Raw genomic sequence first — 17515 nt, 5'->3', positions numbered from 1 at the left:
ACAACTCAAGCTCCATCTGATTGGAATCAGATGGAGTGTTGGTTTTCATCCAAAATGTCTCTGTATATTGCTGCATTCATCTTTCTCTCCCAGTTCCTGCCACTGAAAACCATCCCCACAGCATTGTAGGGACAGTATTGGCCTGGCCAAAGACTTCAATCTTTGTCTCATCAGACGAGATCATTTAGTTTTTCATGGTCTAAGAATCTTTCAGGTGCATTTTGGCAAACATTTGACCAAGAAATGGCTTTTGTCTGGTCAATCTATACTGATTGGTTGTTGCAGAAATGGTTGTTACGTAGGTCGCGAGCTACTGGTCAATGGCCAATCTATACTGATTGGTTGTTGCAGAAATGGTTGTTACGTAGGTCGCGAGCTACCGGTCAATTGCAGAGGGTGTGACAGTCCGTCACCAGCCAGGCATTCAAAAAATGAACCTAAAAATGAGCGATCATCAATCTTCACCAAAACGTCACTTGATTAACATTCTCAGCACCCGAAGGTCTTGTGAATGACGCTGGCTGCTGCCAGATCAGTATTAAGAAAAAATGCACAGTTACTATCCCCAAATAAAAGCACTGCTTAATCCTGCCTGCGTTAACAAAATAAGAGTCTAAGAAAGCTGGCGTGCACAAGCTAGAAAGCTACGGAGTTGGCCGCTAATGTATTTATTGTAAAGTGTATAGAAAGGAGTACAGAAGCTGGACAAATAAGATGGCAAAAACAAACCACTTTCATGTGGTATTGGACAGAAAAGAGGATTTTTTTTCTCCTCCATTTGAAAATGTGGACGTTATCACTACTGTCTGATTCAAATCATTGAAAGTCATCACAATCACTTATATTCTTGTCTTCATGAAAGCAACATGATTGTACTATCAAACACATTTAACGTGTTAACGTCTCTTTCATAAATAAATCAATATAACATTATATATATGAATGAGGTAGATACCCTAGACTTGGTCAAAGCTGCTCGCTTGCAGAAAAAGTGTGGGCATCCCTGTTCTAGAAGGTTCTCCTCTTTCTATAGAGGAATGCTATAGCTCTGATAGAGTGACCATCAGGTTCCTAGTCACCTTCCTGACTAGACTAAGATGAATGCAGCAATGTACAGACACATCCTGGATGAAAACCAACAATCCCATCCAACCTGATAGAGCTCAAGAGGTGCAGCAAAGAGGAATGGGCCAAACTGCATCAAAGACAGGTATATTCAAAAAGACAATTGCTGCCGAAGGTGCATCAACAAAGGGTCTGAATACTTACGTACATGTGATTTGAGTAGTTTATTTTTAAACACATTTGCAAAAAATTCTACTTTTGTTTTTTTAAGTCAAGATGGGGTGCGGAGTGTACATTAATAAGAAAAAAATGACATTTTTTCATTTCAAGCAAGTGGCTGCAAAGAAAAAAAAAAGAGTGAAAAATGTAAAGGGATCTGAATACTTTCCGTACCCACTGTATGGTAAGAAATAAGGAATTAAGACTTAGGGTTGTGACTGGTATACATACAGTATGATTTCATATACATATTGATTTATCTGGACAATAGTTCCTCAATCAACACACTAGATGTGGGCTTCCTTAAGAGCCAAGCAATGTTTCACCCAATGACTGAGAAGAAAAATCCAACAAAAAATAAGATTATCAATGTGCCTGCTGTGAAATGATAAGGCACTTAGAGCAATAAGTGAGCTCTCCATGGCAACAGTGTGTACACATGGAGATGACAATAAAAGATGATGGCATCAAATTAAACCGTGTGGTGCTGAGTAGTGTAGAGCTGTGTGTGAGCACACAAACTTGAACTGTGAGAACGTGATAAAGGAGTCTAGACAAGGGAAAGTGTTCACGTTTGACTTAATGCCACAGACGATGACTTTGTGTGGCAGTTATGATCCCATCAGGAGCTGGGATGAAAGTCTAGCACTAACTGGATGATACTGTAGCATCAGCTTAGACAAGTTGAGCGACACGAGCTAGCCAAATATAATAAGCACAACAAGCAGGCTGTAACTAAGACAGGTGTGCCCACACATGTCTGGCAACTCAGGGTGGGAGCAGCTGTGGCAGCCTGGAGCCAGTTAGGCATGATGACATCATTACACAAGTACACTGTTAGGACTGGCTGATAAAACCCTATCAATATATACGGTGATAGACACGTAGTCCATATAAATAAAAAATGGGATAGATATTTTTTTAGGTTCTTTGTCCAACAAACAGGAAGTTGCAAAGTAAGTTTGGTTGCATGAACAAAGGGATTCGCTGTCTCTGGTAACCTAGCAACGCAGGAAGTGATCACTGGGAGTGACACGCTAACAGCCAATCAGGTAACAGTATCATCTCACGTTTGGTTGAACAGTCTAGTTGTCTCGTGGTTGATTCTTTGCTTGGAGTGAGAAGAGAATGTAAAAACTAGTGCTGCAGAGAGTGAATCATTTGTGAATAAAACAAGGAAAGTATGGCAGTGTTTTTGGATAATTTATTTTTTTATTTTTTTTTCAAGAAGGGACTGTAATCAGACCAATGTGGTCTGTAAATAATGCCAGCAAGACTGTTAATAACACACCAGCTTAGCCACGCTCACCCTTTAGAGCACAGCTGTAACTTCCTGGCACTAAACCTGCAGAAAATAATTACTCAGGTTTTTATGTTTCCATTTTTCCACTTTGCACAAGTTTGTCACACTTTATCAAGCATTTCTACCTTATTCCTTATTTTTGCACCTTCATTTTAAGAGGTTATTGTTAAGAGTTCAGTATGATTTTACAATGTTGTTTACATTGTTTGTTTTCCATGCTTGTGTTGACATTTCTTTTCTGCCTTAATAGCTGAGGTAATTATAATTAGAGGAAGGTGATCATTTTAAATATTTTGGTTCTTATTTTCCATAGGTCATAAAAAATACCAATAATTACCAATATTGACAAATTTCAAAACACTTATATCGTGATAGTTTTCAGCCATATTGTTTACCAGTGATAGATGTTAAAAGAACAGAATGAACACATGTGAAGTAGAAACCGCTGCAGAGTTCTTGAACACCACGTCACCTCCAGCATCAAATAAAAAAATTAACTACAACAGAAAATAAGATGACAATATATACAACTTTTTAGTCAAATAACATTTTATTTTGCCCCCCCATCTGTTTTGTTTTTTAACATATGTGTACACACTGTTGATGCATCTACTTGACTGAGAGGAAGCCACTAAACCAACAGAACCAATGACATTACCAAACACCATGTAAATTGGATATTCAATTCCTGCAGGACACCAATAATCCCAAGTGCACCTGCCTCCTACTGGCTCAGTAGGAGGCTCAGTACTAAATGCGTCTTTTTATACATCATGTGCATTTGTCCTCTATGTCTGGATCATTACTCATGGTCTGAGACTGAAAGATAAACCAGCAAAAGCCTATAGTTTGCTTTCTTACCGAGTTTGTCAGTTAGTTCCCATTTTCAGGGTTTCCCCTTAATGAAATCAAATGTGGCGTGCTGCAAAGGCATTTTTATGACCGCCACACCTTGAAAAAAAGGTGTTTTTAATTTTACATGAAAACAAATTAAAGTAATATATAATCAAAGTCTGACAGTATTTTTTATTTTTTTTTTATACCATTTTTATGATAACAAATGGCACAATTCTAACAGGTTTTACCTCCCGTGCAAATACTTCGTCCCCCTAATACAAATAATACCAGAAGAAATGAACAAATTAAAAAGATGGTTTGACAAAAACAGACTCTTTGAATCTCAGTAAAACTAAAATAATGCTATTTGGTAAAAGTAGAAGAGAAAGTCAAACACAAATACAAATATGGACGGAATAGAAATTGAAAGAGTAGATGAAACCAAATTTCTAGGTATAATGATTGATGATAAATTGAACTGGAAGTCTCATGTAAAAAAATATATAACAAAGTAACAAGAAACACGTCAATAATGAATAAATAAAAACATGTTCTAGACTAGGGATGTCCGATAATATTGGACTGCCGATATTATCGGTCGATAAATGCTTTGAAATGTGATATCGAAAATTATCGTTATCGGTTTCATAATTATCAGTATCGGTTTCAAAAAGTAAAATTTATGACTTTTAAAACGCCGCTGTGTACATGGACATAGGGTGAGGTAGAGAGCGGCAATAAACCTTAAAGGCACTTCCTTCGCGTGCCGGCCCAGTCACATAATATCTACGGCTTGTCACATTCACAAGTTAATGCAAGGCATACTTGTTCAACAGCCATACAGGTCACACTGAGTGTGGCCATGTAAACAACTTTAACACTTACAAATATGCGCCACACTGTGAACCCACACCAAACAAGAATGACAAACCCATTTCGGGAGAACATCCACACCGTAACACAACAGAACAAATACCCAGAAACCCTTGCAGCACTAACTCTTCCGGGACGATACAATATAGACCCCCCGCTACCCCCCACCTCAACCTCGTCATAGTCTCTTTCAGGGAGAGCATGTCCCAAATTCCAAGCTGCTGTTTTGAGGCATGTTAAAGAAAAAAATGCACTTTGTGACTTCAATAATAAATATGGCAGCGCCATGTTGGCATTTTTTCCCATAACTTGAGTTGATTTATTTTGGAAAACCTTGTTACATTGTTTAATGCATCCAGCGGGGCATCACAAAAAAATTACGCATAATGTGTTAATTCCACGACTGCATATATCGGTATCGGTTGATATCGGTATCAGTAATTAAGAGTTGGACAATATCGGAATATCAGTTATCGGTAAAAAAGCCATTATCGGAAGTCTCTATTCTACACCAAAAATCACTTTATATTCTCTACTGCTCGCTAGTATCTGATTATTGTGTAGAAATATGAGGAAATAACTACAAAAGTACACTTCATTCATTAGTGAAGTGAATTATATTTATATAGCACTTTTCTCTAGTGACTCAAAGCGCTTTACATAGTGAAACCCAATATCTAAGTTACATTTAAACCAGTGTGGGTGGCACTGGGAGCAGGTGGGTAAAGTGTCTTGCCCAAGGACAAAACGGCAGTGACTAGGATGGCGGAAGCGGGAATCGAACCTGCAACCCTCAAGTTGCTGGCACGGCCACTCTACCAACCGAGCTATAACAATGTTACAATAAAGATCAGTTAGAATAATACATAATGTTGGATATAGAGAACATACAAACCCTATATTTATTGAATCAAAAACACTGAAATTCCACGACATAGTGAATTTGCAATAGGTAGGGGTGTAACGGTATGTGTATTTGTATCGAACCGTTTCTGTTCGGGGGTTTCGGTTCGGCACGCGGGCGTACCGAACAAGTTCGGAAGCAGAAGTCTTCACAAGCTGCTCTGCTTTCTGCCTCTGTCTCTGCCTCATTGTCCTGCCCACACAACCATCTGATTGGTTACATACAAAGCCAATGAGCAGTGCGTATTCAGAGCGATGTAACAGCCAATCAGCAGTGCGTATTCAGACTTCAGAACGATGTAGTCAATGCTTTAGCGTCGAGCAGATATTCGTCTAGCAGGGGAGGAGCGGACTCTACCCAAATTATGCTAAACACTTCCCAGTCACAACTATTACAAACATCACTATGAGCCCGTTGACCTTCTAAAAACTTAAACTGCAGCTCAGCTCGCTAACAGTATAGGCTTGAGATGAAGGTTAATTAGCTTTTAGCGTAACGTTAGCTCATTTTTGTGTGTGTGTGTGTGTGTGTGTGAGTGTGTGTGTGCCTGCGTGTGCGTGTTTTAGGGGCAGCAAAGCCCTGTCTGTCTGTTATTACATGGAACTCCATTGTGTTTAGGGATGAATAGTCTCTCCTATTGCAATTATATTATTTTTCAGCTATAGTTACATGAATCATTAGTAATGTAGCAGCCTAGTTTTGAATAGCAGGGTCCCTGCTATCACATGTTGATAAAAATACAACATTTAAATAATAAAAGTCAACTACAGGCTTCCCAAATACTGTAATAAATTAAGCATGATGAGTTCACATTAAACAGTTTCAATGGAAACTGTTTAATGTTAAACTTTTTATATGTAGAAGAAAGTTTTTTTCATTTTATTTATTTAAAGCAACAACTTGAGGCAGTTTAATGTGGATTAACGTGGGTAGTGTTCCCAATGTTAAAAGGATAAAGCCATTGTTTACAAATTTGGTAAATAAATAACCAAAAAATTTATATTTTATTGATTTCTTACTGTACCGAAAATGAACCGAACCGTGACCTCTAAACCGAGGTACGCACCGGACCGAAATTTTTGTGTACCGTTACACCCCTAGCAATAGGGCTGGGCGATATGGCATTTTATTAATATCTCAATATTTTAAAGCCATGTCACGATGCACGATATATATCTCGATATTTTGCCATGGCCTTGGATTAACACTTAATGCATATAATCACAGCAGTATGATGATTATGTGTCTGCATTAAAACATTCTTCTTCATACTACATTAATATATGCTATCTATATATATATATATATATATATATATATATATATATATATATATATATATATATATATATATATACATATTAGGGGTGTAACGGTACTTGTATTTGTATTGAACCGTTTCTGTACGGGGGGTTCGGTTCGGCACGCGGGCGTATCGAACGAGTTTGTAAGAATAAGTCTTCACAAGCTGCTCTGCCTTCTGCCTCTGTCTGAGCAGCAGGCATTGTGCCGCCCACACAACCATCTGATTGGTTACATACAAAGCCAATGCGTATTCAGAGCGATGTAACAGCCAATCAGCAGTGCGTATTCAGAGCGATGTAACAGCCAATCAGCTGTGCGTATTCAGAGCGTTGTAGTCAATGCTTCAGCATGCATTGAGCGGATATCCGTTTAGCAGGGGAACAGCGGACCCTCCCCAAATCATTAAAAACACTTCCCAGTCACAACTATTACAAACATCACTATGAGCCCGTTGACCTTCTAGAAACTTAAACTGCAGCTCAGCTCGCTTGCAGTTCTGGCTTGAGGTGAAGGCTAATTAGCTTTTAGCGTAACGTTAACTCATTTTGCGGTGTGTGTGTGCGCGTAGGTGTGTGCGTGTGTGCGCGAGTGTGTGTTTATGTGCGCGTGTGCGAGTGTGTGTGTCTTAGGGGCAGCAAAGCCCTGTCTGTTATTTCATTGAACTCCATTGTGTTGCTATATTACTATTTTTTTCAGCTATAGTTACATGAATCATTAGTAATGTAGCAGCCTAGTTGTGAATGGCAGGGTCCTTGCTATCACATGTTGATACAAATATAACATTTACATAATTAAAGTCAACTACAGGCTTCCCAAATGCTATAATTATGCATGATGAGTTGACTTGAAACTGTTTAATGTTGCACTTTTTATATGTAGAAGAAAGGTTTTGTCATTTTATTTAATCAGAGCAACAATTTGAGGCAGTTAAATGTGGATTAACATGGGCAGAATCATTATAGTGTTCCCAATGTTAAAAGGATAAAGCCATTGTTTACAAATTTGGTAAATAAATAACCAAAAAATTTATATTTTGTTGTTTTCTTACTGTACCGAAAATGAACCGAACCGTGACCTCTAAACCGAGGTACGTACCAAACCGTGTACCGTTACACCCCCACTATATGTATATATATATAGCCTATTATTTGCGCACTATTGACAAGTGATGTCACCGGAAAAAGACTCTGATCGCCAAAAAACGCACTACCGAATCTGGATGTAAACAAGACGCAAGGCATTGTCTGGAACGTTGTCAGCATGTCTGTGATGTGGACATGATTTTTATATATAGTGCAGATATACCTGCGAACAGCCAGCTACAAAATGTGCAAATATTAAGGGGACACTGGCGGCTTTTAAGAAGAGAAAGTCCAACCCGAGCAACAGCGCCAAACAAGTGTGACTTTAAGCTCCTGCAGCTTTCTTCTTTTGTCAGGGTAATCGAGGGACAGAAGTAGTTTCTAAACAAGAGTACATTTTATAATAACACCAGTAGAAGATGCTAGACTCGTTGCTAGTGGTTTCTTAATTTTTTTAAAAGTCATTAAAAGTCTGGAAACACTTGAAAAAACCTCCAAGTACCTTGTACAAAAAGCAGCAACAATTGAAAATATGGTAACATTGTTATATGGTATTACTAACTCATAATATCAGATGTTTTAAAATGATTGCATACATTTTTTGAGGGCTTTTAAAGAAAAGTATACCATAATAAATAATGCAGATTACTCAATGACATCATGGTGACCACGCCCCTACCACCACAGGTCCCTGCAGTTTAGAGGAACCTGCATTTGTTTGCTTTATGGTAAAAATCAGATCCATCAAGATCAAAATGCAATTAAGAATGGGAAGATAATTACCCATAAAGTCAAACAGTGTAATTAATTTGTCTTTGTCTAACTTCACTGCTACGTCTCCTTCACACAGAGGAAAGAAAACATGGATCTGCCCGATGACTACGGATGGGTATCCAATTCTGTACTTTTCTAGGTACTGGCCCAAGCGTGTCTGTACTAGCGAGTGCTGGCTTATGTAACATTAAATGGTGCTATATTTCAATACCGGCCTTGGCACCTGGTCATGCACTTGGCCAAAAAACTGGCGCCTATCTCAGCTACAATCGGGCGGAAGGCGGGGTACACCCTGGACAAGTCGCCACCTCCTCGCAGGGCCAACACAGATAGACAGACAACATTCACACTCACATTCACACACTAGGGCCAATTTAGTGTTGCCAATCAACCTATTCCCAGGTGCATGTCTTTGGAAGTGGGAAGAAGCCGGAGTACCTGGAGGGAACCCACGAATTCACGAGGAGAACATGCAAACTCCACACAGAAAGATCCCGAGCCTGGATTTGAACCCAGGACTGCAGGAACTTCGTTTTGTGAGGCAGTCGCACTAACCCCTCTGTCACTGTGAAGCCCGCCCTGCACCTAATTTAAGTTTTTTTCTTTGTTGATGGCAATAACAACAAGCATTTTATAAAAAAAACACAACAAGCAAAAACACTCAGAGGGTGCTTACTGTTTGTGCAATGGCGTCATCTTTTGGATGAATTCGTTCACTGTAGGTACTGCAGTGTCCTTTTATTGTTATCTATCTGGTAGGGATTTTTTTTTCTTAACCGGCGTGCCGTTCTTCCAGTCGTCCATAGTGTTCTACTCATATGGATTCTTCATTCATGACTACAAGCAACGTTTGTGAGTTTTACAATATAACAAACACTGTTTATACTTACTAAAACGTCCCATGTGTGATGTCTGTAGTAAGGTTTTAATGCATATTTGTACGTGCTATAGTAATGTAATGACACTAGTGTTGTTAACAACTGGCTAATAGGCTAACACATTTCTGAGTGTCAGTGTTAGTATTAACTTACAATGGCATTATTTTTGTATTGTTTCAGTTTCACAAATTCCAGTGTTGGCATTAACACACTTTTTGTGTCTTTTTACGCATTGAAACCAGCCGGCGTTTTGTTTATCGTATTTTCCAGATTATAATGTTGAGCTCACCCACTTCAAAGCTTTTGAAGCATTGGAAGGGGTAATAATGGTGCTAAATCAAAGATGTCAAGAAAAGTTGGCATTCTGTATGATTACAGCCATGGCCATGTTGCTTTTGAATATCCCAAATACAACTGAATGAAGGGCATTCTTAGTCAACAGCCATACATGTCACACTCAGGGAGGCCGTATAATCATCGCCAACACGGTCATTAACGTGCCATATTGTCAACCCAAACTAAACAACAATGACAAACACATTTCGGGAGAATATTTGCATCAAAACACAACAAACACAACACAACAAATACCCTGAATTCCCTACAAAACCAACTCTTCCGGGACGCTAAACTATTTTATTTGGTACAGGGTGTAATTATAAGTGTGACCAGTAGATGGTTGTCAAACATAAGAGAGAAGTCTCAAGTAAACACCAACATTTTAAATGTTCAATTGAAAATATAGAACATTACACACAGCGCTCAGAAATCTTTCAAAATGTTTTAGTAGTAAATGTTTTAGTGCCACTTCTAATATAAAGTAGTGTAAAGTTCTTACTTATATCTGTCAGTAATGAAAGTACCGATGTAGTGAATTTTAATTGTTCACCCAAAGAACTTTAGTTATTAGTTATTATATTTCTGGTGTGGTTGTTTCCGGATGAGGAGACGCTGCTCCGTTATTGATTGAAGTAAAGTCAGAATGTCATTAAAACAGGTAGCTCCATCTTTTGACACTTCTTCCACTCCCGTCCTTACACGCTACACCGCTACAACAAAGATGACGGGGAGAAAACGCTGTCGAAGGTGAGGCACGTAAATAAGAACGCCCACAAAACGGCGCATCCTGAAGAGATTGTCTTGAAGAAAGCGTTTTGAAGATGCTCCGTAAAACATCATCTATTCAACACTTTGACCAAAAAACCACCATTACATGTCAAGTAGACCACAACGAAGTATTTTACATTGAAAAAAAAAAAAATAATAATAATATATTTTTTTAAATAGACCATTTATGGGCAGTGCGCCCAATGGTTTGGAAAATATGGTATATTTTCCGGGTAAAATTATTAATTATTTATTATTAGTTTCTTAAATTTTGATTTGCCAAAAGTTTTACCGGTCACAAATACTGCATTTTTTTTCTTTTTTGTTATTTTTTAAATGAATTAACGTTTATGACAAACTTTTTCCAAAACACAATATAGAATGTGAGATAAGGCTCGGTGAATGTGAGTGTGAATGTTGTCTATCTGTGTTGGCCCTGCGATGAGGTGGCGACTTGTCCAGGGTGTACCCCGCCTTCCGCCCGATTGTAGCTGAGATAGGCGCCAGCGCCCCCCGCGACCCCGAAACGGAATAAGCGGTAGAAAATGGATGGATGGAAGATAGGGCTGGGCGATAAGGCTTTTGATTAATATCCCAATATTTTTAGGCCATGTGATGATACACGATATATATCTGGATACTTTGCCTTAGCCTTGAATGAACACTTGATGCATATAATCACAGCAGTATGATGATTCTATATGTCTACATTAAAACATTCTTGTTCATACTGCATTAACACATGCTCATTTTAAACTTTCGTGCAGAGGGAAACCAAAACTAAGTCAATTTACCAAAACTGTATTTCTTAAACAGTTATTAAGCAGTGGCACAAAAATTTCATGTCATTTCCAAAACAGAAAGTGAAAGATAGACATTTTAAAAAACAACAAACATATAAAAACACTTTTTTATTATATGTGTAAATGTGTGTCATCTTAGTGACATCATGCACTTTTGTGGATGATGTCACTAAGATGACATATCAAAACAACACTAAATTAAAGTGCACTTTTTGTACAGAACGCCACTACAATATTTTAAAACAAATAAAGTGCACTTTTGTGCATGATTAGACTTAATATATTTCAAAAACTGTAAAATAAAAATTAGCCGCACAATAGGAAATCAAATGCTTTGAGTCCTTCGCTATGTGGTAGGTAACTGCAAACGTTATCTCCTTTTTTGGGTTAGTATTTTTTGTTGATGTGGAAATGGAAGACACCAGGCTCAATTGGGTCAGTGCTGGTTGCATCGGCCAGGGTTTCCCACACATTCATTTATTTGTTGCGGCCCGCCACGAAAGAATTACGGCCGCCTCAAATAAAAACATTTAAAAATAAAAATGAAAAAAATAAATAAAATAATAATAATAATAATTAAAAAATATATATATATATCTATATACATATATATATATATATTTTTTTTTTAAATAAATAAAATATATATATACATATACATATATATATATATATATATATATATATATATATATATATATATATATATATATATATATATATATATATATATATATATATATATATATATATATATATATATATATATATATATATTTTTTATTTTTCCCGGCTTTTGACTTGCTCGACCGCTCATAAAAGCAATGGGACTCTGTCTGTGAATCGAGCTTAAAGCTACATATTATATAAATATTTAAATATTATATAAATATGTATATAAATATGTACATAAAGTGTTGTAATTATATTCCAACTCCGTGTTCTTCTTGGTCATCGCCGCCGCCAAGTCTACTATATAATAAAGTATTTGCAAATGAGACACATAAGTGTAAGAAAACAAGATTATAAACGGACAGCACAGTTAATTGTTAAATGAAAAAATGTGATTGTATTATTGAACAATTGACCCTGACTTACACATTTGAACACACACAGTTACCAGAAATTGGTAACCATCCTAAGCGATGGCAGTAGTGATTATGTGGGTCTTGGTAATCCTGTGACTTTGTTGATGATTAAAAGTCTGCATGGCAGCCAAACAATTAAGTTGGTACGTCTGGGTTATGGAGTGAATGTGGTAAGTCAGCAATGGCTCAGGGAAAATAGGCCAATGCTCACAATAGAGTAATTCTGCATTGTAATAATTGAAATGTAGGTGAAGATATTCAAATTCTTAGACAGATATTGTATGAATGCTGATGCTGCGGATTGACAATCTGTAGCTGCATTGAGATGTGACACAGACGAGTATTGAGGCTGCACTGTATTGTGTAGAAGTTTGCCTTAATGAGACAGCCTCGCCAGTTGTTTTCAATTTAATTAAACTCCAGCGAGCTTATCCGAAACCAAAATTGAGTGAAGTTCCATTGGCCACTTAAACAGTTATGGACAGCCAAGGGAGGAAGTGTGAGTTGCCAAATGTTAAGAGGGAATTGATGTTGGTTTAGGTGCAATACTTCTTTCTTTTGGACTTGGATGTTTTACCACACATTCTGCTGACTGTGAGAGTCAGAGATAAGAACATTACCATTGTTACATTAACATGAGCCATATCATCCTAAATACAGAAATAAAACCAATGTTACCATAATACTAGAAACGTCAGCAAATGTCAAGTAACAAGTAATATGACTCTGGGGTAAATGGTAGGTAAATTAGCAAAAAAAGTTTTGCATGCTAATGTTGATGTACTAATTTTAGCATGCCAACAGCATGTGTCACGTACCAAGTACTATGACTCTAGGGCTGGGTGATATATCAAATATACTCGATATATCGTGGGTTTGTCTCTGTGCGACATGGAAAATGACTGTATGGTGATATTCGAGTATATGTTGTCCCACAGTTGCTTTTAGCTGCGGGCATTAAGACAACAGGCTCTTATCACTCTTTCCTGTCTCTCCTTCTCACAGAGACTTAAAACAAGCGCACCTTCTTACATACGTCAATACTTGTCATACGCCCTCACGAAGCAGAGAGGCAGCGGCCTGGGTATCATTAGCTGTGATGCTAGTGGAGCGGTGCGAGTGGTAATACGAGAAAGAAGGTGCGAATTTGGTAACAAATGGAGGAATAATTAATTCCCAAGTAAAACAGCAGGCGGTCCACCGTCTGGCGTTGGTTTGGCTTCAAACGGGAATATGTTGAACAGACAACAGTAATATGTCAAGTAAAAGCGTTGCAAAAAAAAAGTAACATTACTGCTAATTCGTAGCATCATTTGAAAAGTCACCCGTTCCAGAATGAAACTTGAAACTCTGCATGTCAACATCTCCGGCCGGTGCCACACCAACAAAATGCCGACGCAACCTGCACATCACCGCCATTTCCATATCAACACCATATGAAAAAAATAGTCAACTACAGAAGGAGATAACGTCCGCAGGAACCTACCACATAGCAAAGGACATACACTATTTGATTTCCTATTATGCAGCTAATTTTTATTTGAAAGTTATTGAAATATCTTATGTGACATGCACAAAAGTGCACTTTATTTGTTTTAAACTACTGTAGTGGCATTCTATACAAAAATTGCACTTAAATTTAGTGTTGTTTTAATATGTCATCTTTTTGAAATCATGCAAAAAAGTGCACTAATAGCTTGTTTTAAAATGTCTCTGACAATCTTGCACTTTCTGTTTTGGAAATGACATGAATGTTTGTGCCACTGCTTCCATCCATCCATTTTCTAACGCTTATTCCGTTTTGGGGTCGCGGGGGGCGCTGGCGCCTATCTCAGCTACAATCGGGCGGAAGGCGGGTTACACCCTGGACAAGTCGCCACCTCATCGCAGGGCCAACACAGATGGACAACATTCACACTCACATTCACACACTAGGGCCAATTTAGTGTTGCCACTGCTTAATAACTGTTTAACAAATACACTTTTGGTAAATTGACTTAATTATGGTTTCTCTCTGCATGAAAGTTTAAAATGACCATATATTAAAGTATGAACAAAAATGTTTTAATGTAGACACATGATCATCATACTGCTGTAAATATATGCATCAAGTGTTCATTCAAGGCTAAGGCAAAATATCGAGATATATATAGTGTATCGTTACATGGCCTAAAAATATAGAGATAAAAGGCCATATCACCCAGCCCTTTATGACTCTGAAGTGTATAGCAGCAAAACTGGCTTGACAAGTTAGCATGCTACCAGTTAGTATATGCTCCATACCAAGTTATATAACTTTGAGTACGGCGCAAAAAAAATTGGTAAATCTTGTTAGCATGCTAATATTAGCATGAGAGCAACTTTTAGCGCGCTATCGTTAGCACGTCTCATAGTCTAGCACTATTAACAAAATGTGTGTAAACAAACAAAATCTAAGTATGGTGCACCACAAAAAAAATTCACTTGGATTTCGAAACTATTTTTGCCCATGGAAAAACATGGAAAAATAGTCGGTTGTCAATGTAACGTAAGTGCGAAAATAGGTTAACCACTGTTGATATTAATGACGTAAAAACAATAACACTGAAGATTTTGCACTTCCTACTAGGGTTGTATGTTATACCGGTACTAGTATAGTACCGCGATAATAGTTAATCATATTCGGTACTATAATGCTTCTAAAAAGTACCGGTTCCCCCCCTTTTTTTAACGGGCATGACGCCATGTCCTCACATCGTGACATTGCTGGTTTTACAAGCAGAGCAGCATGTTCGGCAGCGCGCACACACACACACAGTAGTTACAAGCAGACAGTGTGTAGACAGAAGTTATAACACTGAAACACCCTCAGGAAGCGGTGCTTAAGACATGGTTAGCTAGCTAGCTAGCAGCTAACATCCATCCTCAATGTTTTAGCTACTTTCAAATCACTAATTCTGGTCTCCACAGCGACAAATAAAGTACTCAATGGCCTAGTGGTTAGAGTGTCCGCCCTGAGATCGGTAAGTTGTGGTTTCAAACCCCGGCTGAGTCATACAAAACACTATAAAAATGTGAGCCATTACATCCCTACTTGGCACTGTGCATCAAGGGTTGGAATTGGGGGTTAAATCACCAAAAATGCCTACTGCTCCCCTCACCTCCCAGGGGGTGATCATGGGTGATGGGTCAAATGCAGAGGACACATTTCACCACTCCTAGTGTGTGTGTGACAATCATTGGTACTTTAACTTTTTAAGTTTCTTACACGTACCATTATCACTGGAATAAGGAATAGCTAGACATGTTTCACTATACACCGTAGCTCACCGGCGTCACAATGTAAACAAACGCCATAGGTGGATCGACACCTGACACCCACTGTATTGATACTAAAGTACAGGAGCGTACAGTATCTCATCGATACCACTATGATTACATTGATATATATATATATATATATATATATATATATATATATATATATATTTAAAATGTATGTTTCTAAACCCAGGAAATACGTCCCTGGACACATGAGGACATAAATTATTACCATTGTATGATTCTGTAACTATTTGGTATCGGATCGATACCCAAATTTGTGGTATCATACAAAACTAATGTAAAGTATCAAAGAAGAGAAGAATAAGTGATTATTACATTTTAACAGAAGTGTAGATAGAACATGTAGAAACAGAAAGTAAGCAGATATTAACATTAAATGAACAAGTAGATTGACAATCATTTTTTACAGTTTGTCCCTCATAATGTAGACAAAATAATAGGTAGATAAATGACAATATGTTAATGCATATGTCAGCAGACTAATTATCAATCAATCAATCAATCAATCAATGTTTACTTATATAGCCCTAAATCACTAGTGTCTCAAAGGGCTGCACAAACCACTACGACATCCTCGGTAGGCCCACATAAGGGCAAGGAAAACTCACACCCAGTGGGACGTCGGTGACAATGATGACTATGAGAACCTTGGAGAGGAGGAAAGCAATGGATGTCGAGCGGGTCTAACATGATACTGTGAAAGTTCAATTAGGAGTCTGTTTGTTTACTTACTACTAAAAGACAAGTTGCCCAGTATGCTGACTATTTTATTTAAGGACTAAATTACAATAATAAACATATGTTTCATGGACAGTAAGATTTTTTGTTCAAATAAAGCCAATAATGAATTTTTTTGTGGTTCCCTTTATTTAAAAAAGTATCGAAACACATTTTGGTACCAGTTTCAAAATATTGGTATCGGGACAACCCAATTTCCTACTGGTGTCAAAAATTTAAATTCAATGATTTGAGATAAAAGTATTTTGAGTTAGAAGTTACAACTGTATGTTATTCTTCTCTTTTTGTGTTCTTCTTCTCTTATCATCCTTCATGGAGGCTGCTCCTGCTTCTAACATTTATGCTTGCCAAGCATGTATTATTACATCTTGTGTGATACCAGGACAGTGGTTTGCCTTTTTCCACCAAGAACTTTGTTCAACTTCCAAATGATGCACGATCCACAGTAATAGTGATGAATGAAAGTGAGCTCCATGGCCACACTGAAATGAGTAATGACTGACAGGAAAGGCTTCCGTTGTGGGGACAGCACAGTCTTACATTGGACATGTGACACATGCCTTGTACAGTACAGTATGTTGCATGCATGGAAACACTCAATCACTCACCAATGCCGTAGGCTTTGGCAAACAGCCATCGCAGGTTGGCAGCTATTTTGGCTCTGGCAGAGTCGTACATCTCTAAGGGAACCACATCCATGGTGCCTTCTGCAAGGCCAGTCAAGTCCACTTTCCTCCTGGTACTGTCACCCGCACACAAGTCAACAGCCATCCTTCTCCTGGGGACAAGGGTGTGATAGAGAGAAACTATTTCAGTTATGTTGAACACACTGTTGAATGAGGTAAACAGCACATGGCACAATATGCAAATATTGAATTGTTTGGGCCATAATGACAATTCTATACTACTGCACTTCAAACTGTGAGGCGGCAGACTGAGGGCTCCCTCTCTTTGCAAAAAAAGTACTTTAAAAAAGGCCATTTACCTGAAAAGTAAGTAATAAATACACAATAAACATAGTCTGCCTGTAGTCGTGGGAAAGAAAACCGACTAATACTTTTCAACCAACAGTCACTAGTTTTTTCTCTAGATGCTATAAAGGTCTGAACAGTTGCTAAATGTAGTGACAAAGCTGGTTGCAGAACTGCACTTGTGGAAATGCAAATCGGTTGTTGGCGTCACGTGGGGATCTGCAGCTCAGTGCTGTGCTTTAAA

At 38.0% G+C, this 17515-nt stretch overlaps 1 protein-coding gene across 2 annotated transcripts in view; it reads right to left on the bottom strand.

Annotated features, from left to right (window-relative positions):
* LOC133547892 (calmodulin-regulated spectrin-associated protein 1-B-like) overlaps positions 1–17515 on the bottom strand; it is an 81764-nt gene that overhangs the window by 50472 nt on the left and 13777 nt on the right. For both annotated transcript variants that reach the window (XM_061893374.1, XM_061893375.1), the window contains exon 2: positions 16909–17078. In XM_061893374.1, the coding sequence (XP_061749358.1) occupies positions 16909–17071 (163 nt within the window). In that variant the 5' untranslated portion in view covers positions 17072–17078. The remainder of the gene's footprint in view (positions 1–16908; positions 17079–17515) is intronic.

This window comes from Nerophis ophidion, unplaced genomic scaffold (genome assembly GCF_033978795.1).
Source record: "Nerophis ophidion isolate RoL-2023_Sa unplaced genomic scaffold, RoL_Noph_v1.0 HiC_scaffold_245, whole genome shotgun sequence".
Classification (NCBI taxonomy): domain Eukaryota; kingdom Metazoa; phylum Chordata; class Actinopteri; order Syngnathiformes; family Syngnathidae; genus Nerophis; species Nerophis ophidion.
The sequence above is the reverse complement of the archived record's forward strand: the minus strand, read 5'-3'. Positions and strand labels throughout refer to the sequence as shown.